This window comes from Musa acuminata, chromosome BXJ1-6 (assembly GCF_036884655.1).
Source record: "Musa acuminata AAA Group cultivar baxijiao chromosome BXJ1-6, Cavendish_Baxijiao_AAA, whole genome shotgun sequence".
Taxonomy (NCBI): domain Eukaryota; kingdom Viridiplantae; phylum Streptophyta; class Magnoliopsida; order Zingiberales; family Musaceae; genus Musa; species Musa acuminata.
The window spans coordinates 16,111,263-16,133,975 of NC_088332.1; the positions used below are offsets into that span (position 1 = coordinate 16,111,263).

At 36.4% G+C, this 22,713-nt stretch overlaps 2 protein-coding genes across 4 annotated transcripts; one reads left to right on the top strand and one right to left on the bottom strand.

Annotated features, from left to right (window-relative positions):
• Positions 1–1,199: 1,199 nt before the first annotated feature.
• Positions 1,200–6,630, top strand: LOC103988494 (probable fatty acyl-CoA reductase 4). Its single transcript, XM_009407021.3, has 10 exons — positions 1,200–1,360; positions 1,458–1,561; positions 2,965–3,167; positions 3,246–3,346; positions 5,030–5,222; positions 5,319–5,480; positions 5,567–5,648; positions 5,726–5,992; positions 6,064–6,191; positions 6,286–6,630. Exons 1-10 carry the CDS (start codon positions 1,282–1,284, stop codon positions 6,437–6,439), a joined length of 1,473 nt encoding a protein of 490 aa, XP_009405296.3. The 5' UTR covers positions 1,200–1,281; the 3' UTR covers positions 6,440–6,630.
• An 11,400-nt stretch (positions 6,631–18,030) lies between these two features.
• LOC103988495 (uncharacterized) lies at positions 18,031–22,407 on the bottom strand. 3 transcript variants are annotated; one of them, XM_009407022.3, is made up of 11 exons: positions 22,055–22,407; positions 21,881–21,975; positions 21,680–21,737; positions 20,752–20,943; positions 20,444–20,520; positions 20,232–20,314; positions 19,963–20,014; positions 19,655–19,723; positions 18,634–18,720; positions 18,486–18,550; positions 18,031–18,338 (listed from the first exon to the last, which is right to left on the bottom strand). In XM_009407022.3, exons 1-11 carry the CDS (start codon positions 22,167–22,169, stop codon positions 18,227–18,229), a joined length of 1,005 nt encoding a protein of 334 aa, XP_009405297.2. In that variant the 5' UTR covers positions 22,170–22,407; the 3' UTR covers positions 18,031–18,226. The 3 variants fall into 3 exon arrangements, with proteins under 3 accessions (XP_009405297.2, XP_065043844.1, XP_009405299.2); XM_065187772.1 differs by lacking the exon at positions 20,752–20,943; XM_009407024.3 differs by lacking the exon at positions 19,655–19,723.
• Positions 22,408–22,713: the final 306 nt, after the last annotated feature.

Here is a 22,713-nt window from a genome sequence, read left to right on the forward strand (position 1 = left end):
AAAAAAGACTTAGTATGATAGAGTTCTCTCAAGAGTGAAGGCGGGACCATTGGATTAATGAGTCTTTTAATTTTTCTCGTTCGGAGGAAAGAATCCCGTGGAAGGACGAGAAAGTCAGATCTTTTATTTAAGATAAAGAAAAGAGGAATTATGATGCGGATATTTATTGACGTTTGGCGGCTGATGCCGCACATTCAATTCAATGTTCTTCCTCTAACTCCGAACAAACCTTATTTAATTAGGTTTTAATAATAATAATAATAATAATAATATTATTATTATTATTAATATTAATATTAATATTAATATTATTATTATTATTATTATTATTATTATTATTATTTTGTTAGGCATACGAGGAGTTGACGAGACCTCCAACGCTAAATGGAATGGTGCGGTGACGATGATTTCTATCTGATTGATAGGAACTCCGCCTTAAAATATTAGATTCAAGTTCTGTTAACTGTGATGCATCATCATTTAAATATTCTGCGTGACCTGACGTGAGATCTACAGGATTGTCGGCCCACCCTACGGTAGAAGTATAAATCAAGGCAGGTTGTTGCCTGGTCCAAGTTGGGCTCCTCCTCATTATATCTTGACAGCTGATCGCCTACCTGTTCTCCTCTGCATGGAAATCAAGCAACTTTAGATTCAATGCTGACACCACAAAGTTCTCTCTTCGACTTCCATCTCGAATATTCTATGTATCATACCCTCTCAAACAGTCCGTCTCCTCCGAATCTCATGCCACGAAAGAGAATCCGAGTTAATAACAAACTATTGAGGTGTAATCGGGAATCAATCGCATATGCGTGTATCATTGTGACTCGAGTCATGCTTAGATATTATATTATTTGAAGTTAGTTGTATTTGTAAGCTACAGGCTAATGTTGCCTGTAAAATTTGGAAGTAATGGCTGCACATATCAGTATAAAATACATTTTCTACGATCAAATATTGGAGTTCAGATTCATTTATATCAGTAGTTGTAAGCTGATGTTCCCAGTGGCTGCAATTCGAGACACGACGGAAGAGATGAGTCAAGAAAATGACATGGCCTTCTCCACGAGCAGCGAAGAAGAAGGAAGCATGTGAACTACATTGGAGCAGCCGTACAGGTAGAGTGTATTAATTACTCAACAACTTTCCCTTCTTCCTTGCCTTCTACTCTACAATATTTATATCCACTATACTTTGCTAAGATGTCTTGACACACACACACACACACACTCTCTCTCTGTGTTGACACACCCAGGCTTTGTTCTCAACAGCTGCGACATGGAGAGCAGCAGACTAATGGAGTTCTTGAAGGGGAAGAGCATCCTGGTCACTGGATCCACTGGCTTTTTAGCAAAGAGTACGCGTCACATGCATGCAGTAGAATGCTTTTGTAGTCTTTACTGATCATTTGTATGTGTTTGTACTGATTGTTCTATTGGTTCGGGACATGGAAGTTTTCGTGGAGAAGGTGATGAGGGTTCAACCGGACGTGAAGAGGCTCTTCCTCCTCGTGAGAGCCGCTGATGCCTCGTCCGCAGAGAAGCGTGTGCAGTCCGAGGTGCAATCTCACTTCTCCTCCACTCTCCTTTTGTTTTCTTGCCGATCCATATTATATCATACACATCCATAAAATTATTCCATATAATACAGAAGACATTAATCTGCCAATCATGTACAGTACCCATTTATCAAGGACAAAGGGTTTCAAAATTCACACAGTAAACATGAAGATCTCAGCTCTCTCTCTCTCTCTCTCTCTCTCTAAATATGAAGTACTATTTACATGACTTGAGCCCTATTCTCCCACATCACAACGTGGGACCCCTGAGTCACCTCACGTACGTATCATGTCATATACGTGGAATGGACACGTAGCTAGAAGAATTAATCCACTTGTCTCTGTTTTTTAATTAATTTATATTTTCAAAAAAATCCAACTTAATGGGATTTATTATGGAGTAATCACCTCCATTCGTCCAACATAATTCTTGTGTTTAGTTTAGTATGAAGGGAGAAAGATATGTGGAAGTCATTTTTTTTGTAGTTTTCTCCTTTCTTCTTTTTGGCAGAAACTTAATTTCCTGCTATACCAAAATTTCATGATGCATTCATTACTTGAATAATTGCAGATGAAGGTTAAATTCGTTATGTATTATATTAGTATTATTGAATAATGAATAATGTTAAAACATGATATTTAACTAATTATATATTAGTATAACATTATTTTGTCTTATTTTATATTATCTAATACATTAATTTGTTGTGCGACACTAATTCAAAATGCTTAGACGTACATTACTTATAGTATAGTATACAAATCAAGTTTATTAGGGGTATTATAAAATTTTCATATAAACATTGAAAGTCCTCACTAATGTTCGAATATAATACAAAATTAATATTTAGTAATGTATATATGAGGCCTAGTCACATCATGATGTGGTTTAAGACTTATTTTAATATATAGTCCTTTCAAAATCTCTCACAATAAATAATATTAGCTCGACCTTAACATCATTGGTCATCGTCCGACTCAATGTGATAATTGATTGATCTATTAGCTTATTAATCCTAAATTACTGATAAAGAATGGTATTTAAGTCAATATTAATAATAATGCATCTATTAAGTCCTTCAAACTATGATGTTGCACCAAATCTCAATTTTCCTTGAGTATTTCCTTTGGTCCCATTCATTCTAAATCCAACTAGCAAACATCCTAATATAATTAAAAACAGTCGAATATCCAATTCATTTGAATCCAATTAAAGAATATCTGAATCTAATTTAAACGAGTTGAATAAATCCAAGTATTCCAAAAGATTCGATCAAAACCCACTATAATCCAACCATAATATATACCTTCAAACTCTTCTCTATTCGTATCTCGACCCCCGGTTGATTATATGATGTTGCATTATTTTCATGTTCTCTGTCTAATTCTATCTCGACATTTAGATAATAGGAAAGGAGCTGTTCAAGGATGTAAAAGACAAACATGGCGACGGCTTCCATTCATTTGTTTCGAGCAAGCTGTTTCCTGTGGCTGGAGATATCGTCCAGCAAAACTTAGGCATACGAGACTCCAACATCAGAGAGAAGTTATGGGAGGAAGTCGACATTGTTGTCAACGTTGCAGCAACCACCAGCTTTGCTGAGAGGTAAGACGGGCATATTAGAGACACATTGTAATGTTGTGATCTCAGGGAATATAACTCTTGTTGGTGAAAGGTATGCAGATATGATGTTGCTTTGGGTATAAACGTTCTCGGAGCCAAACACGTACTGGAGTTTGCAAAGCAGTGTGTGAAACTACAAGTGCTTCTCCATGTCTCCACTGGTTAGTTGCACTCTAAATCTGATTTAAGTTGTCATTTAAAGAGGATAACGAGCGCGATATATATAGGCTGTGTCGGAAATATATTTATATTTTTAATGTATGTTTAGAGAAAAATGAATATATAGTTAGAATGCTTTGTTTGTTTAATAAACAATAGATAAAAATTATATTTTAAATATTATAATATTGACATGACTATTATTTGATAAAATTATATTTTAATTTATTAAATACTATGTGATAAATTTATTCTTTTGTTAATTTTAATTTTTATTAAAAATAAATATTACAATTTTAAAAAAATCACATTAGCATCTTGCAAATACTAAAAAGCGTTTGAGCCTTTGCAATGTAACATCCAAACCAAATATAATTTTTAAAAACATAATCAAACATCAATTTATGAAACATACATTGAGCACACACCCATAAATTTAGACAAACAAACACAAGGTTTATATAGTTCCACGCTCCTTATTTATGTTCATAGAGAAAATTATATTTGTTTATCAAGTGAAAATAAACTAGTAACTCAAAATCCTCTTATATCTTCTCATATACATTGTGAATAATTTTTACACTTTTACTCTTATCATTTCTAGATTTACTCGCTTAAAGTATTTATCTATATTCTCATTATACTCTTATATATATATATATATATGTATATATATATATATATGTATATGTATATATATATATATATATATACATATATATATATATATATACATATATATATATATATATACATATATATATATATATATACATATATATATATATATATATATATGATGATGATGATGAATTTTTGAAAAAAACTCATACTTTTTAAAATTTCAAAGCAATGCCCCTAGTCATATGAAATTATTATTTTGCATGTTTTTTTGTCGGACCCATTGTCACCTTCGTCATCTTATCGTAGTTTGCAACACTTGCATGAGGGCTAGTCACACCTCTCCACTGTAGACAGGTTAACTTCCATTGGTTTCAGGTGAATATTATTATCGTAGGCTACTAGATCCCGATGAGAGTAATGGTGAAGACAATAGCCGACAAGCTAGACATGATATAGGGGATAGTTGTAGGAGGGATAAAATAATTATTTAAAAAATATTATTTCAAAAAATTTCAAAGTAGAGGCCTTTTGTAGGAAATTTTAAAAAGTAAGAGATTTTCCAAGAAATCACCATATATAATAATAATAATAATAATAAATAAATAAATAAATAAAAATAATAAATAAAATAATAATAATAAAATCATAATCTTTAAAGTTTCTTTGTTTGCATATGTTTCCCATACTTTAAATTTTTGCCCTCTAAAGACACTAACTCTGTTAATTAAAAAATTAACTTTAATCCCACGAAAGACTACGATAAAAAAGAACTATGTAAAGGCTCCCTGTAGGTGAATACAAAATCGATGTAGTTCAGTATTCCTTATCTATCTTCACATAGAAAATAAAATTACAACTCAAAACTTAATTGTAAATGTCATTGTATACCTTCTCATACAAGTCTTCTCTCACGCTCTCTAGTTTTTGAAATGGAAACTCGAAGGGTAATTTTTTCTTTGCATCTTCGTTCTATAGAAAAATTCGAGATACATGGGAATGTATCGAGCTTTCTACATAAAAGTCTTTCCGTGCTTGAATTACTTATCCCTTTAATTTGCCAGCTTATGCAGCCGGTGAGCAACGGGGACTTATCTTGGAGAAGAGATTTCGCATGGGAGAAGCTCTCAAAGGGGACTCTTACCTGGACATAGAAGGAGAACTGAGGCTGGTGGATGAGAGGAGGAGGCTGCTCGGTGCTCAGAACGCCACCAAAGAAGCCGAAGCTCAAGCCATGAAAGAACTGGGCATAAATAGGTTTGCGAGAACTCCCAGTTTCCAATTCAATTGAGAGAGAGAGAGAGAGAGAAAGAGGATGTGTTCTCTTCATCTTACATCTGTTGCATCATGAAGAGCGAGGCTGTTTGGCTGGCCCAACACCTACGTCTACACCAAGGCGATGGCTGAGATGCTGCTTGGAGAACTACGAGGAAACCTGCCACTGGTTATCCTGCGCCCAACCATCATAACAAGCATTCATCGAGACCCAGTGCCGGGTTGGATCGAAGGAACAAGGTAACACAACTTGGATCGATGGAAAATCACTGCATCTGAAATCGCCATTATCGCTCTAAGTTTGCAGGTCCTGCTTGTGCGTGCAGGACGATAGACAGCCTGATCATGGGCTACGTGAAGGGGAAGATCACATGCTTCTTCGGAGACCCTGAGACCGTCGCCGACATGGTTCGTTCTCTTTGATCCCAGATGTATAACAGTAACAAGAACATAGGTGATCGACACGGTGCGTTGCGATCATGCAGATACCCGGAGACATGGTGGTGAATGCCATGATTGCGACCATGGCAGCTCACTCGAGACAGCCGTCTGAGTTCATCTACCACGTGAGCTCCTCCGTGAGGAATCCAGTGCAGTACTCCACTTTGCAGCAGTGTGGGTTTCGTTACTTCCTCGAGAACCCTCGTGTAGGGAAGGACGGGAAAGTCATCAGGACAAAAAAGCTTCCTGTGTTCAGGAACATGTTCCTCTTCCGCGTGTACATGACTCTGAGATACAAGCTGCCATTGGAGGTCAGCACGTAGCTCTCTGCAATCACAATAAGAACAACGGTAATGATCATGTGTCTTTTCTTGATATGTAGGGGCTGCACCTGGTCAATCTGCTATCTTGTGGACGCTTCGCACGCAGATACGATGAACTCAACCGGAAGTACAAGTTCGCAATGCATCTTGTCGACCTCTATGAACCCTATGCCTTCTTCAAGGGCTGGTGGGTTTTGAACAGATAGTCTATTATATTCTTTTCCAAGGTTAACAAGTTTGATAGTCGGTATTAATCTCTAGACTTGACCTTGTTTCTGAAGCTTTGATGATCTCAACTTGGAAAGGTTGAGAATGGCAATGGGAAAGGATGACGCTGAGGCTGGGATGTTTGATTTCGACCCCAAGCACATTGATTGGAAGGACTACTTCTACAACATTCACATCCCAGGTGTACTGAAATATGCATGCAAGTGAACCATTAAATGGTTGTGTTCCGGTTCTACTTCTTCCATCTTCTCGTCTTTCCATTTGTTCTTGCCACAGGAATCAATTTGGTTCTACTAGGGAACAGTATGATGTTGTTGTACTATCAGTTTGAAGGTTGCTTTTACTGGGATATAAAACCAAGATAAAGAATGCTACAAGGATGATGGCATTTTGCTGCATCTGCTTTAATGTGCTGATATTAATGCTAATGGCTGCTGTGATGCAGTTGACGGATAACAAATAACAGAGCCTCAGAGTACCTGTGACCTTCTGTAGCAGATAGAGAAAGAGAAAAACAGCAACGTGGAAGCTGAAAATTTTGCTTCTCAGAACAAATTTGAGCTCATCTATTTTCCGATAGCTTAATCTTTTGGAAATAGTGATCATCCAATTAATCATTTAATTCTGGAGCAGATTAACTCTTCATCCAGCTTAGCTCGGTTGAAGTTTTCAGTCGATCAGAATGATACAAAATCCTTCTCACATTTAAAAATGGGCTAAGACAGTAATACTTCCAAGTACAAATCTTAGCTGCAACTTCGTTCAATGAAAACTACATAGGATTACATTAGGAATTCAGATACATATGATGAGACAGTCTCTTATTTCTTGCAAGCTCTGTTCCGGTACCTAAACCCTGATATGCTGAGACGGTCACTTATTTCTTGCATTCTTAGACCATCTGCAGCTTATTTAAGCTCTGTGTCGGTGGCTGCCAAGACAGCATTACATGTTGCTGAACTTTCTTCGATGAGTTAGTTGTTCATACTGTAAAGATTCAGACTTAGTGATAACTGGAACATTTTAGAGAATATTAGACAAAGGCTTTTAGAGAATATTAGACGAAGCAGAATCAAGCTCTAGAATCTGGTAAAAGATAGCCTTTCAATTTGCATGACATTGTGGCATTTGCATTGTTTCTGAGACACTTCGGCGTAAAATATAAATTACTTCACTGTGTAGATGATCAGCCCGATATCCACCAGGCCAAAATGCAAGATAATACAACCAATCCACCTGAAACAAACATGAATGTGTCATTATCAGTGAAGAACAATGCATGAATCGAGGTATGATCCAAGAAAGTAATAAAGACATACCTGTTGACGATAAAAGAAAATGCGAATGACCACTGCCCATATATCGGATGTAAGAAGAGATAGATTGAACAAAGTTGCTCCACTCAGCTGCATTAAGGACGGCCATCGGTCCTCACTGTGCATTATCTATCAGATATTGAACTGATACATATTTAATTGATCCAGTTTGGTCAATGAAGATTCCATTTTTTGCAAGCTAAATGATAGATGCAATCCTGCATGCGAACTGTTCGCTCATGGATTCTGCATTTTATAAATATGTTGAAAAATTATAGAAACCAAATAAAAGATTATGAAAAAAAACAGAGAGTGGTATGGAAACAAAAGCTTTCATGTCAAAACTTCCATGTCTAAAACCAGAGGAAAACCCAATTGTAAACCCTCTAGAAAATAGCTCATGTAGCAGTGTCAACTGGGTTGCTGAAACTGATTGTTCTAAAAGCCACACGATATATATAAGAAAACTTTTGCATTTTATCACCTAGATGTGAAACTTTATAGAACTTTTATTCAGCAGGAACAACGAATTTACATTTGCTAATTTCTAGATCAGCTTTTCAGTAAAATCTCTGAATCAAATATGAATGGTGACTTGCGAAAGGTCCATCTTGTTTTGTTAAGCTACCCTATGGGAGTCCAAATTTTCTTACAACCAGTTAAAACCTCAGTTGTGCAATACTAAGTAGAAAAAATGCTAATTGTTTTTGCTCATTTCGGCACTAACATGAAGTTGAGTTAGCAGGAACTTAACCTTCAAAACAAAGGGAATGATAGAGAAGGACAGAAGTGATGCTGCTGTAAAACCAACAAATAAAGATATCTGTGAAACCAGAAAACTTGGATAATCAATTCCTTCAGAAAATGACTATGCAACAAATTTTTTTTTTTTTTGGTTAGACAGATGAGCAGCAGATATCATGAAACAAAAGAAAAAGCTTCGATGCATGTAATACAGTTGATGATAATATTAATTTGCTTCCTGAGATACATTAATAAAGATGACTACAAGATTATACTACAAAGAATTCCAATCTTACCATTGCATAATGCTTACCATTGTGGCGGACCACTTAACTGATTCAAGGTCTTTCCTGGGTTATGGAACGTACACCAGAGAAGACATAATCTAAACTGATCATAGCATGCAGCTAACAATATAGTGATCCTTTATAGGAACAAATCTACAAGCAACTGATGATAAAGTAATAAATGCAGAAGAAATAAGGGAAAAAGTTAAAACTAAGTTTTGCATATAGATATTGAAAAGGATACATCTCACATGCACTGAGTAGCACCTAAAAAACCCCATGCATTGTGAGTACTTCGACTAGATCTTTCTTCTTAACACAATATTCCTAAATGTTATTGTAGAATGAGGCATAAAAGATCAGCTATAGTTTTTTAGAATACCATTTAAACTATACATCAAATCTTTAACATTGCAGAGTGCCATCTAACCAAGGTATGTAATTTCGAATGGTATCGCCCGGTACAGGTTGTAAGTACTGGTCCGATGGCATACCGATACGCGGACCGCCCGCTACTGGGCGGAACGTTTAAAAGCACCTCGTATCGGACGATATGAGGTAATATCGGGTGGCCCAACGTGGTAACGTTCGATTTTAATCGTTACCACTCAGTAACGATCGAAATCGACTGTTACCGTATTGTAATAGTGCTATAGTGCTCCAATGGTTAAATTGACCGTTAAAGCCCTTTCTCATAGTATTTAAATCCTTCTTCTCCCCTATTTCACTTCATTACATTCTCATACTTTCTTAAACTATCTCAAACTCTTTTTTTCTAATATTTGTGCTCTCCTAAACTCTATAAAACAATGATTTGTGAATTCAATCGAGGCTAATTTAGAAAGATTAAGAGGAAGAACTTTCTAATCAAGAGATATGAATTCTCTTTCTTTAATTAGACTTTCTAAACTTATGCTATTGCTATATTTATTTCTAACTTAAAAATCGTATCCTAATTTTTTTTTATTTTTAGGTATTTTCAGAGGGTTTTACATCTAAATCAGGTGTACCGCTCGGTATATGGTACCGTACCATACCGAGCCAACCTCAAAACACCGGTACAGACAATATTACATACCTTGCGACTAACCTCACCAACATTGCTGAATGCAAAACAAAATGCCCCTGCAATAACAAGTATATCACCAATAGTAAGTTATGTGCCACCTGCAAGTCAAATTAGTTGTCATTATTGCAACCAAGTCATTTAGTTTAGACTATGTTCATGGCCACTGGGGTAAGGGCTGTTCACTGAACCTGCCTTGTGCAGATGACTACAAAATACTCAAACAAATTGCATACTGTGAAAGGAGCCTGATGGAGGATGCTTGGATGATCTTTTGGTGATGCAAAGGGTAACATGGTCATGAAGTGCCATAGTAGTGACTTAATTACCTCCACCAGATATACCTGCATTGGAGAGAAGCACCAAACCAAGGACTAGTACACAAATTCTTGTCCCCAATGCAAGCCAAGTGAGAATTATGACCCACGGTATGGCCCAACAATTTAGTAGTGTCACGCTAATGATTGATGAGTACTGCTAATCCTTAATGACTCCATCAGAAAATCAAAGCTTTTATTTCGACCTTCCAATGTGTGAATTTGACAAAGGAGTTAAAACAGCTACATCTACATTTCCTTGTCATTATCAGCACAGGCGGAAGAGAATTATAGTAATTGCATGACAAAAAGAATGAATACAGAATAAATTACACTTGCATCTATATATAGTCACAAAAAAAAAGCTATATGAAGACCATTCAACTCCATAGTATATTGTATTAGGTTTTGGAATTACAAAGGCTTAGGTTTTGGAATTACAAAAGCTAAGAAGAAGATAAGATAGGTTAGGTATGATATGTCACTTAGTTGGCGATCATTGGTGCGATAGACTTACGAGAAATTATTAACTTTGGGCGGAAAAGGATACTCGTACGATTTTACCCTTTCGGAAGGGGTGGGCTCCAGGCTCCCGAAGGGGAGTCAAGGGTTCGTGAAGAATTATCCGCCTTTAGCGAATAAGCGTACCCATACGATTTTATCTTTTCGGAGTATGTAAACTCTAAAAAATATCTCTAAGGATAATGGAGACCTGGGAGATTTATGAGTTCTTGGTTTCCCTACTACCTATTGAAGTTTTCATGAACTTCTACATGTTAGCGTTTAAGGAGAAGTTAATGCATTGCTTTGGAACTCAGGTGGCACTTTTGAGCTATGAGATCACCTGCGTCCACTTGCACATGCATCATCTTCTACAAACATTGTTCTCCTAGATCGAGAGTAGAATTTCTACAGCTTTAGGCTAGAAATATAAGGCAAAAAATTGTATGGCATGCTAAGATCCAAAGACAAGAAAGACCTCGCAACATTTTAGTGAAAACAATCTTATCCTCTGCATAAGTTTCCATGAACAAATTGATGATATTATCATATGATACAAACTTATTGTTCAAAGTAGATGGAACCTGAACTAGAAACTAGAGACAAAGAGATTACCTGAATAGTTCCCTTGTATATCAACAAAGGCTAACACAAATTACCAACACCAAGCAACCTGCTAAGTATAAACAAAAAACATATGACAGATCTTACGAAACATATGCAGCTCTAGAAATCCCGGCATCAAAGACATGAATGAGATGATGGGATATAAAGAAGAATTATTTTTGTATATGAACAAATACTAGTAGACCATAACACGTAGTGAAATTAAATGAAGATCATAATCAAATATGACACTAAGATTTACGTGAAAAACCCCTCTAACATGAAAGACAAAAACCATGAGGCAAACCAAAGATAATCCACTATAAGAATAATGAATATACAAATCTCAGAGTCTTTTACCCAAAACCTAATCAACAATTTCAGAAGAATAACTAGGATACAAGGATTGCGTCACTGTGCATAATATCTAAATTTTTCCCAAGTAATCATAGCAATAATCTATTGTAAATATGATCTAACCTAAGATGAGAATACTACTGCATTGTCCTTGTCTTTTCCCCATTCATTCTCTTATTTTTCTGCCCTTTTCTCTTCCTCTTTGAATCAAGATGTTGTTATAATTTTTTGCCTCGTTGTAGCAGTTTTTCTCCTATAAATTTTTTAGCCCCTACTCTCCCCTAATTAGATCTAGGGTTAGATTAAAGAGAAGGTGGGCTATGAGCTATTAAAACCCACTATGAACTGAATTTATGGGCTGTTAACCCAACAACCTCTCCCTTCAGCCCATAAGGGAGGCTGTCTCTTGACTTCTCATTGTGAAGCCATGTCGATCAACTGTCGGCATATCTCTTGCCTTTCTTTCGATAAGGTCTTTATCAACATATTTGCTCCATTATCATCTGTATGAATTTTCTAAAGCTGTGATCGCTTTACTTCAGGTATATTTCAAATCCAATGGTATCTGACATCTATATGCTTTGACTTGGAATGAAAATTTGGGTTTTTACACAAATGAATGACACTCTGGCTGTCACAATTCACTATATAGATTTTCTGTTTCAGCTCTAATTCTTGTAAGAAATCTTTCATTCATAACATTTTTTTGTAAACCTCTGTAGTAGCAATATATTTTGCCTCTATGGTGGAGAGAGCAATACACAGCTTCCCATGCAAAAGTAAGTACAAAACCTGACGTGAACTTCCTCGTATCAATATCTCTTGTCATATCTGTATCTATGTAACTTGTCAACATAGGTGGTCCACTTCCAAAGCTTAAATAAACCTTAGAGCTCCCTCTGAGATATCTAAAAATCTACTTCACTACTGCCAGTGCTCTTTGCCTAGATTTGTAAGAAATCTACTAGTAACACCCACTGTATATGCGATGTCCAACCTCGTACACACCATTGCATACATTAAACTTCAAACTACTGAAGTATAAGGAACTTTTTACATTTTCTCATTCTCCTCGTCACTTGACGTACTCTATTCTGAGCATAACTTGAAGTGACCTACAAGAGGAGAACCAACTGGCTTTACATTATTTATACTGAACCTTTCCAATACCTTCTCGATATATTTCTCCTATGACAATCAAATCTTCTTGATTTTTCTATCACGGGAAATCTACATACCTAGTATTTGCTTTGTTGGCCCCATATCCTTCATTGCAAAAGACTCACTCAGTTCCTTCTTTAATTTATCAATTATAGACATATCTTTCCTAATGATAAGCATATCATCAACATAAAGTAAGAGAATAATAAAATTCTCACCAAACCATTTGATGTACATATAATAATCTCAAGCCGTTCTTTTGTATCTATTTTTTATCATAAATAAATCAAACTTTCTATACCATTGTCTTGGAGCATGCTTTAGCTCATATAAGCTCTTCCTCAACTTGCAGACAAAGTTTTCTTTACCTTTGTCTTTTAAATCTTATTATTGCTCCATATAAATGTTCTCATCCAAATCACCATGAAGGAAAACTGTCTTCACATCTAACTGCTCAACCTTCAAGTCCTGGCTAGTAGCAATATCAAGAGCAACATGAATATAAGACATTTTAACAACAGAAGAAAAAATCTCTTCAAAGTCAATACCTTTCTTTTGACCAAACCCTTTCACAATTAATCTAGCTTTGTACTTTGGTTGAGAACAATATTCTTGAGTCTTCAACTTGAAAACCCACTTGTTCTTTAAGGCTTTCATTCCCTTTGGTAGTTGCACCATATCATAAGTGTAGTTATTCTGTAGAGCATCCATCTCTTTCTGTATAGCAACTAACCATTTCTTTTTTTGCTCACTTTCAACTACTTCTTGGTAATTCTCTGGTTCACCTGCATCAGTAAGCATCACATATTTATCTATAGAGTATCTTCTAGAAGGTTGACGTTGTCTAGAAGATCTTCTCAACTGAGGTTCTGTGAGAAGTTGCTCCCCAATTTCTTGAGTAATTGAGTCAAAATCTACTAATCCTTTTACAAAAGTCTTGGTTGGTGCCTCCTTTAAATCCTCAAAGGTTTGATCCTCAAAGAAGACTACATCTCTGCTTCTAAACACATTCTACTTTTCTGGATCCCAAAACCTATAACCAAACTGATCATGTGAGTAGGTAAGAAAAATACATTCTTTTATCTTACCATCTAGCTTGGATCTCTCATTGTTTGGAACATGTGCAAATGCACGACAACCAAACACTCTTAAATACCTATAGAAAACATCTTTCTCTAACCATATGTGCTCTGCAACATCACCATCTAGGGTTGTACATGGTGATAAGTTGATTACATCAACTGTAGTCCTCAAAACCTCATCCCAAAATTTTTTGGGTAGCTTTGGCCTGTGAAAGCATACATATGATCTTTTCCATAATGGTGCTATTCATCCTCTCTGCAATAGCATTATGCTGGGGTTTACCAAGAACTATCATCCCATGTTGGATTCCATGTGACTTGCAATAATCATTAAATAATCCTGTGCACTCACCACCATTATCTGATTTTATGCATTTCAATTGTCTTTCTGTTTCCCTTTCAACTCTAGCATGAAACTCTTTGAAGACATTAATAACTTGATCTTTGGTCTTCATAGCATAGGCATAAACTTTCTTAAAAAAATCATCTATAAAAGTGATAAAATAAAGTGTACCACTGATACCAAGAATATTAACAGATCCACCAGGAGTTTTTGTCCTCAAAGGACCACATACATCTATATAAACATGGTCTAAGGCATGCATTTTTCTAGACAAAGTAAGATTAGCAAATAAAACTCTGTTGTTTACCAGCCAAACAATCAATATAAGGGTTCAAATGTATACCTCTGAGGTCTGACAATACCTTTCTCTTGGAAAGATCATTCAGCCCCTTCTCACTCATGTGTCCTAGTCGCCTATGCCACAACTCTATACTTAAGTCTTTCTCTGTAGCATTCAATTGCTCACCACAAGCTTTGGCCTGCAATCTGTATAAAGTGTGACATTTCTTTCCACTAGCTACAATAAGAGAATCCTTACCGAGCTTCCATTGCCCTTTGTGAAATCTGCTATCATAGTCTTCATCATCTAATCTTCCAACTGAAATAAATTCAGCCTTAAGTCAACCACATGCCTCACATCCTTAAGCACCAACTTGTAGCCAAGGTTAGTCTTTATGTGGATATCACCCATGCCAATGATGTTTGCCATGTCATAATTGTCCATCTTGACAACATAAAAATTTTCAAACCTATAAGTAGCAAAAAACTTTCTCAATGGTGTAGCATGATAAGAAGCACTTATGTCAGTCACCCACTCAAGTTCCTGACATACAAAAAAAAAAAAATCATCAGAAGGAGACAAAATCAAACAATCAACACTCTGCACTATAGTTGTGGTGTTATCTTTTGACTCTATAGACTCTACTTCTTTTACCTTTTTCTTGCTCTTCTTAAGTTACTCGCATTAGTTCTTGTAATGTCCTTTCTCACCATAGTTATAGCAAATAATATCTTTTCTTGATCTTTACTTGTTTCTACCCATGCGTAAACTACTTCTAGACTTTGACCTTCATTTGTTCTATGAGATAAGTGCTTGTGAATCATTATGAGATGTTGAAATTTTTCTTCTCAACTCCTCATTCAACAAACTGCTTATTACTTGACTCATAGTGACAACACTATCTAGCGTAGAATTACTAAGGGAAACTACTAGTGTCTCCCAACTTTCTAGTAATGAACTGAGAAATAACAATGCTTGCAACTCATCATTAAGAGACATTTTTATAGAGGATAACTGGTTAGTGATACTCTGTATTTTATTCAAATGCTCAGCAATAGAAACATCATCTTTATATTTCAAGTTTACAAGTTTTCTGATCAAGAAAGTTTTGTTGCAAGTAGTTTTTCTTTCAAAGAGCCCTTCCAACTTTTTTCAAAGAGAATATGCAGAACTTTCAGTAGAAACATAGTGAAAGACACTATCATCGAGTCGCCGTCGAATAAACCTGATTGTTTTTTGGTCTAACTTCTTCCACTCATCATCTGTCATAGTTGCGGGCTTTGCACTATCCCTCTGCAAAGGTTTATATAAATCTTTGCAATACAAAAGATATTCCATTCTTGGTTTTCATATCATCTAATTATTTTCATTTAAGCTAATTATGCGAGAAACACTTCTAGCCTCCATATTCGAACACAAAAAATTAAATCACCAAAAATCTTGCTATGATACTAGTTGATGAGATATAAAGAAGAACTACTTTTGTACATGAACAAATACTAGTAGGTCATAACACGTAGTAGAATTAAATGAAAATTATAATCAAATATGACACTAATATTTATGTGGAAAACCCTTCCAACGTGAAGGGTAAAAATCACAAGGTAAATCAGAGATAATCCACTATAAGAATAATGAATATACAAATCTCAGAGTCTTTTATCCAAAACCCAAGCAATAATCTCAAGAGAATAATTAAAATACATTATATTACTGTGCACAATATCCAAATTCTCCCCAAGTAATCACAGCAATAATATACTATAAATCTAATCTAACTTGAGATAAAAATACTACATAATAATCTCTCTGCGTTATTCTTGTCTTCTTCCATTTCATTCTCTTATTTTTTTTCTATCCCTTTCTTTTCCTTTTTGAATCAAAATGCCACTGTAATTTTCTGCCTTGTTAAAACAGTTTTTTTTCTTCTAAATTTCATACCCCCCGCCCCACTCTCCCCTAATTAAATCTAGGGTTAGATTAAAGGGGAGATAAGCTATGATCTATTAAAATCCACTATAAATTGAACTCATGGCCTGCGATATAATTTGACTGTTCTAGCTCATATGCATGTTTTAGAGTACAAATTCTCACCAGGAGCTTCTGATGCCGGTACAGGAACACAGCACCATAAGCTAGGGACAGGGAAAGGTATGTCAAAAAGACTGGGTGAGTGGTGTATCAGTACCTTAAAATGGAAAGAGTTAACCATGAAGTTAGTACAGAGACACAGATTTGGATGGGCAATTGGGAGATCATAGACTTTCAGCTGATGAAAAGATTACTCAGGTCTGCCATTAAAGAAGAGGTGAAAGCTGGCAACCGCAAGCAAGAAAGAAACCAGTTGGCCGAGGAATAATACGACGACCAGCCTCCTAATATCCTCCTTCTCCATGTTCTTGGAGGACTGCTTCAGAGGGCAGCAGGGAAGTAGGATAAGCAAGCACCCAGATTTAGCTTGGATGCTTGAAATGGCAACCGTAGCTCCTTTAAGCACCAGCAACCAAGTCAAGTACATTGAAGGAGAAGACGAGAGTAAGTGTACCTTTTCTCTGCCAGATATAGTGGTCTGCTTGAGAAGACGGAGACCGAACAAGCTGTGCAGAAAGTTGGTCGCTGGTTGACCGAGTGGCGTGTGAGACTGACGGACGGAAGAATCCACCACTCGAAGTACTCGTTACTGGGCCTCTTTTCGTATCTCTTATTGATCAGTCAACGAGAAAAGTTGCTGCGAGAGAAGTTCTCTCGATAACATCTCTCCGTCTCCTTATGGTTGACAGACACAACAGTGTCGGCATCTTTCATTAACGGAGCTCAAATCCGGTACTCTGTAACGAAGACAACATCTTTCACAATCCCAACTCTAGTCCTCTAATTCTGGCACAGGTACCCAAAAGATGAGCAGTAGTACTTTCACAAAACCATATCGATCCTATCAGCTATAGCTTGAGAGAGACCTCTTTAGGTGGCTTTGCGTTCTGCTTGAACGAGAGAGCACGTTTTACTTGGTTCAATTCTTAATGACGACATAGTCAGTTCCTAACAGTATTTCCACAATGGAGATCAATAACTTCATTGTCTGATTCTTTCTTTCCAATTAGATGAAGATAAAATACTGACTATGGCCTACAATGATATCATATTTGATTCGATTAGCTAAGAGAGGATGACAATCTACCTAAGATTCATGGTCTTCTTATTGTCTATAGGTTTTTGCTGATCTAAAAGGTCGGTAATGATTTCATATTTAATGCACAAATTTCTAGATTAAAAAAATCTCACATAATCAGAGGGATATAATAAGTGTGCGCATTCGAGAGCAGCCGACTGAACTCTAGCTTTTTGTTCTCCTTTGAGATCAGATGATTTGGGTCTGAGTTGTTATAAATTAAATATAGATGAGAAGGAGACTCATTTCCTTGTTAGATTGATCTTATTTTCCAACAATAATAGACTTGGGAATTACTATAATGGTAGGATACCAATTAATCATAGACTACTTCTAATTCAAAGAATAAAAACTTATACAATTATCTACTCAAGTTGAACGATGTGACAAATTTATATTGGCGCTACGCCACTAATTGATGATTTAAAGGTAACTAAATGAACCACAAGTAGTTAATACAATGAGTAATTGTACCAAAACTTGATTTAGAGAAGCTACTCAGCCCTCATAAAAGATACCACTATCTAATTTTAGTGGAATTACATGTGGCTACTTGAGAGAGGTCAAGCTGGTCAAAAATAAATTTTATTTCATATTTACAATCTATGTTTCTATTTAGCATATCCGTTCCCCAAATCTTGAAATCGTACAAATTTCACTGTCTTTAATCAAACTGATGACATTAAAACTTCAGTTAACTTCCATTCTTGCATTCTTGGACCATCTGCGGCTTCCTTGATCTCTGTACCAGTAGATGTATCAGAATCAGGCTGCTAAGATGCCATTATATGTCGCTGAACTTTCTTCGGCAAGTCGTTCATACTGTAAAGAACTGGACTCATCTTCGTTGGTCGTTCCATTGGCCTTTTTGTTATCACTAGTGATAATTGAAACATTTTAGAGTATATGAGACAAAAGTTTTTAGATTATGGACAAAGCAGAATCAAGCTTTAGCCTTTCAATTTGCATGATATTATGACATTTGTATTGTTTCTGGGGCATTTTGGCATGAAATAGAACTTACTGCACTGAGTAGATAATCAACCCGATAGCAACCAGGCCAAATGCAAGATAGTACAACCAATCCACCTGAAATAAACATGAATAAATCATCATCAATGAAGCATAATGCATTAATTGAGGTATGATCTAGGAAAGGAATAAAGGCATACCTGTTGATGATAAAAGAAAATGCGAATGACCACCGCCCACATATCGGATGTAAGAAGAGAGAGATTGAACAGAGTTGCTCCACTCATCTGCATGGATGAGGCTCATCAGTCCTCACTGTGTTATACATCAGATATGTAATTGCTTAGATGTAAATTGTGGTGCCCAAGTGAAAGTGTCAAACAAAAGAGAAAAATAGCAAAATTTACAAGTTCAGCTACATAAATCATAAATCATTTTGTGTCCAACTTCCTCTCTTTAGCCATAGTTTCAATTAGGCACAGTTAAGCCAGTGGATGCAGAGTGGTTCTGGGGTGCACATTGTCTTTTCTTGAACAATTTGATTCAAAACTCATAGCAGCATGCAGTCTTCTTAAAGTCTGATACATATTTAGTTGCTCAATTTTGGTCACTGAAGATTCTAATTTTTGCAAGCTAAAAGGTGGATGCAGCCCTGCATTTGAGCTGTTCATACCAAATGATGAGCATCATTGTATCTCTCCCAGATTCTGCATTTTCTAAATATGTTGAAATGTTACAGAAACCAAATAAAAGAAAAAGAGTGGTAGGGCTACAAAAGCTTGCATGTCAAAACTCCCATGCATAAGAGCAAAGAGACCCAATTGTAAACCTCAAGAAAATAGCTTACGGAGTAGCAGTGTCAACTGGACTACTGTAATTGTTATGGTTCTAATGCCACAAGATATATATAAGAATAATTTTGAATTTTATCATCAAGTTGAGAAACTATACAGAACTTTTATTCAGCTTGAACAATGCAGTTACACTCACTAATTTCTCAATCAGCTTTAAGTAAAATCTGTGGATCAAATGTGAATGGTGATTTGCAAAAGGACCATCTTGTTTTGTAAAGTGCAACTGGGACCTTTAATCAACCTTCTGGGAGTCCAAACTTTATTAGAACCAGAGAAAATCTCAGTTGGACAATACTAAGTAGAAAAATTAGTAATTGTTTTTGCTCATTATGGCACTAACATGAAGTTGAGTTAGCAGAAATTTAACCTTTAAAACAAAGGGAACGACGGTGTAGAACAGAAATGCTGATGCAGCAAAGCCAACAAATAAAGATATCTGTAGAACCAGAAAAATTGTATAATCAATTCCTTCAAAGAATGACAATGCAACAAGTAAGAAATTTTTTTTTTTTTCTTGACAGCTGAGCCCTTTGGGTGGATATCTTGATGCAAAAAAAAAAAAGGTGCAATTTATGTAATAGAGTTGATGATAATGTTAGTATGCTTCTTGCGATACATAAATATAGATGACCACAAGATGATACTGCAAATAGTTCCAATGTGTAAAATGCTTACCATTGTGGCAGACCACTTAACTGATTCAAGGTCTTTCCTCTCGATAATAGATCTAAGAGTGTTATGGAATTTAGACCAGATCGAGCATAATCTAGATCAACTCACCATCACATATAGCTGACAATATAATGACAAGGATCTTATATGAAGGATTGACTGACCTTCATATCAAAACAAAATCTACAAGCAACTAATGATAAAGTAGTGAATGCGAAAAAAAAGGGGTAGAAAAACAGAACTGAGTCCTCTTTATATATTGGAAAGGATACATCTCACATGCACTGACTAGCACCCCAAAGACCCCAAGCATTGTGAGTAGTTCAACTCGATCTTTCTTCTTAACACAATATTCCTAAATGTTATTGCAGAGTGAGCCATTAAGATCAGTAATTATCTGTAAGGATACCGGTGAAACTATGTATTAAATCACCAACTGTAATACATATGGGAAGGATCAAAACATTACAGAGCGCTGACTAACCTCACTAACATTGCTGAATGCATAACAAAATGTTCCTGCAATAACAAGTATATCACCGATAATAGGTTTTGTGCCACCTGCAAGTCAAATTAGTTGTCATAGTTGCAAGCAAGACATTTAATTTAGACTATGTTCATGGCCATTGGGCTATAGGGCTGTTCACTGAAACTGCCTAGTGCTGATGACTGTCGAATGCTCGAGATCAAATTGCATACTGTAAAATGAGCCTGATGGAGGACACTTAGATGATCTTCTGGTGATGCACAAGGAAACATCACCAGGAAGCACCAGAGTTGTGAATTAATTACCTCCACCAGATACGCCTGCATTAGAGAGAAGCACCAAACCGAGGCCTAGCACACAAACCGCTGCACCCAAAAATTGCCATGGACTGTACTTTGTCCCTAATACAAGCCAGGTGAGAATTATCACCCATGGTATGGTCCAACAGTCCAGTAGTGTGACGCTAGTGATTGACGAGTACTGATAAGCCTTAATAACTGCATTAGAAAGATCATCGTTCTTTATTTCTTTTTGACCTTCCAATATGCTATATCAAACTGAAATAGACAGGGGAAATTAGATTGATGTTACATACAAATTTTCTAGTCGTTATCACCAAGGCAGAAGAATTTTAGTAATTTCAAGACAAGACAAATAATTACGGAGCAAATCATACATGCATCTATATATTAGTCAAGAAATTTAGTTATCTGAAGGCCAGTTTTATTCCATCATATCAGAATCCTAAAAGTTACAAGAGGATTGGTATACACTCGGTCATTATAACTTTAATTTGGCAACTTCAATGGATACAAAACACAAAAATTTGGAACTACCTAAGTTTCTAAAATCAATAAGCACCTTGATGCCCCCCCTCCTAGAATTACTAAATGTGGTCCTGACATTGAAGTTTTCATAAACATCCACATGTTAATCGTTCAATGGGAAGATAATGAGTCACTTTAAAAGGTGATACTTTTGAGCTTCGAAACCACCTTCGTCTACTTATTCCTGCACCATCTTTGTTCTCCTAAGCTTTTGAGTAGAAAGAGAAGCAATAATTGTGTGGCATGCTAAGATCCAAAGGTAAGACAGGTCCCACAAAGGGATGATAAGGAGATTAAATTCATGTTCTGATTTGGTTTGTGCATTTCAGTGATATTCTCATATGATACCAACATATTGTTTAAAGTAGATTGAAATTCAACTAGAAACTGGAGAAAAAGAGACTACCTAAATAGTTCCCTTGCACATCAACAAAGGCTAACACAAAATACCAATACCAAGCAACCTGCAAAGCACAAGCAAAAAACATGTGACAGATCCTAGAAACCAAATGCAGCTCTGGAAATCCCAGTAGCAAAGGCATGAATGAGATAGAAAGTGACCGAACTTGTCAAGCTCAGATGCATATGTTAGAGAACAAAGCCTCACCAGAAGCTTCTGACGCCGGTACAGGAAAGCTGCACCATAAACTAGGGACAGGGAAAGGTATGTGAAGAAAGACTGCGTGAGTGGTGCATCAGTACCTTCAAATGCAAGGTTTAACCATGAAGTCAGTACAAAGAAGCAGAGAGATTATGGAGTTTCCGCTGATGCAAAGATTACCCAGCTCTGCTATTAAAGAAGAAGTGAAGCTGGCAACCGCAAGGAAGAAAGAAACCAGTTGGCCAAGGAATAACACAAAAACCAGCCTCCATATCTCCTCCTTCTCCATGTTCATGGAGGACTGCTTTAGAGGGCAGCAGGATAACCAAGGGCGCGGACTTCAATTGGGTGCTTGAAATGGGAACTGTATCTCCTGCAGGAACCAGCTACCAGGACAAATACATTGAAATATTGACAGAGAAGACGAATCGAAGGTAGAAGGGTAAAGCTCCCGTTTCCCTGCGATGAATGGTGGTCTACTTGAGGAGGTGGAGGAAGAACAGAATCTCAAGGAGAGTTGGAAGAAGGTTGACCGAGTGGTGGCTCGGACCTACAGAAGCATCCAACACCCCAAATCTTTATTGTTGGCACGCGTTGCGTCTCTTACCCATCAGTCAACGAGAATAGCAGATTTACTGCCTTTCTTGGTCAACGACATCCGCCATCTGCCATCTACATGTAACAATCTCATCGATGCAGCTCATGTTCTGCACTTCAGTACTGAGGTCAATATCGATCCAAAGTGAAGCCAACGTCTTTCATTATCCCAAGTTTCAATCAGCCCTCTAATTCTAGCACAAATAGCCAAAACAGCCGAGAAAAAAGAGCATTAGAGTTTT

Excerpts from the sequence above, each read along its gene's own strand:
- LOC103988494 (XM_009407021.3), top strand. The coding sequence starts at position 1,282 with ATGGAGAGCAGCAGACTAATGGAGTTCTTGAAGGGGAAGAGCATCCTG. Across the intron at positions 3,168-3,245 it reads ACCACCAGCTTTGCTGAGAG|ATATGATGTTGCTTTGGGTA; the intron begins GTAAGACGGGCA and ends AAAGGTATGCAG. Across the intron at positions 5,649-5,725 it reads CTGAGACCGTCGCCGACATG|ATACCCGGAGACATGGTGGT; the intron begins GTTCGTTCTCTT and ends GCGATCATGCAG.
- LOC103988495 (XM_009407022.3), bottom strand. The coding sequence starts at position 22,169 with ATGAACATGGAGAAGGAGGAGATATGGAGGCTGGTTTTTGTGTTATTC. Across the intron at positions 20,315-20,443 it reads CATTCAGCAATGTTAGTGAG|GAATATTGTGTTAAGAAGAA; the intron begins GTTAGTCAGCGC and ends AATAACATTTAG. Across the intron at positions 18,721-19,654 it reads TCGTTCCCTTTGTTTTAAAG|ATGAGTGGAGCAACTCTGTT; the intron begins GTTAAATTTCTG and ends TCATCCATGCAG.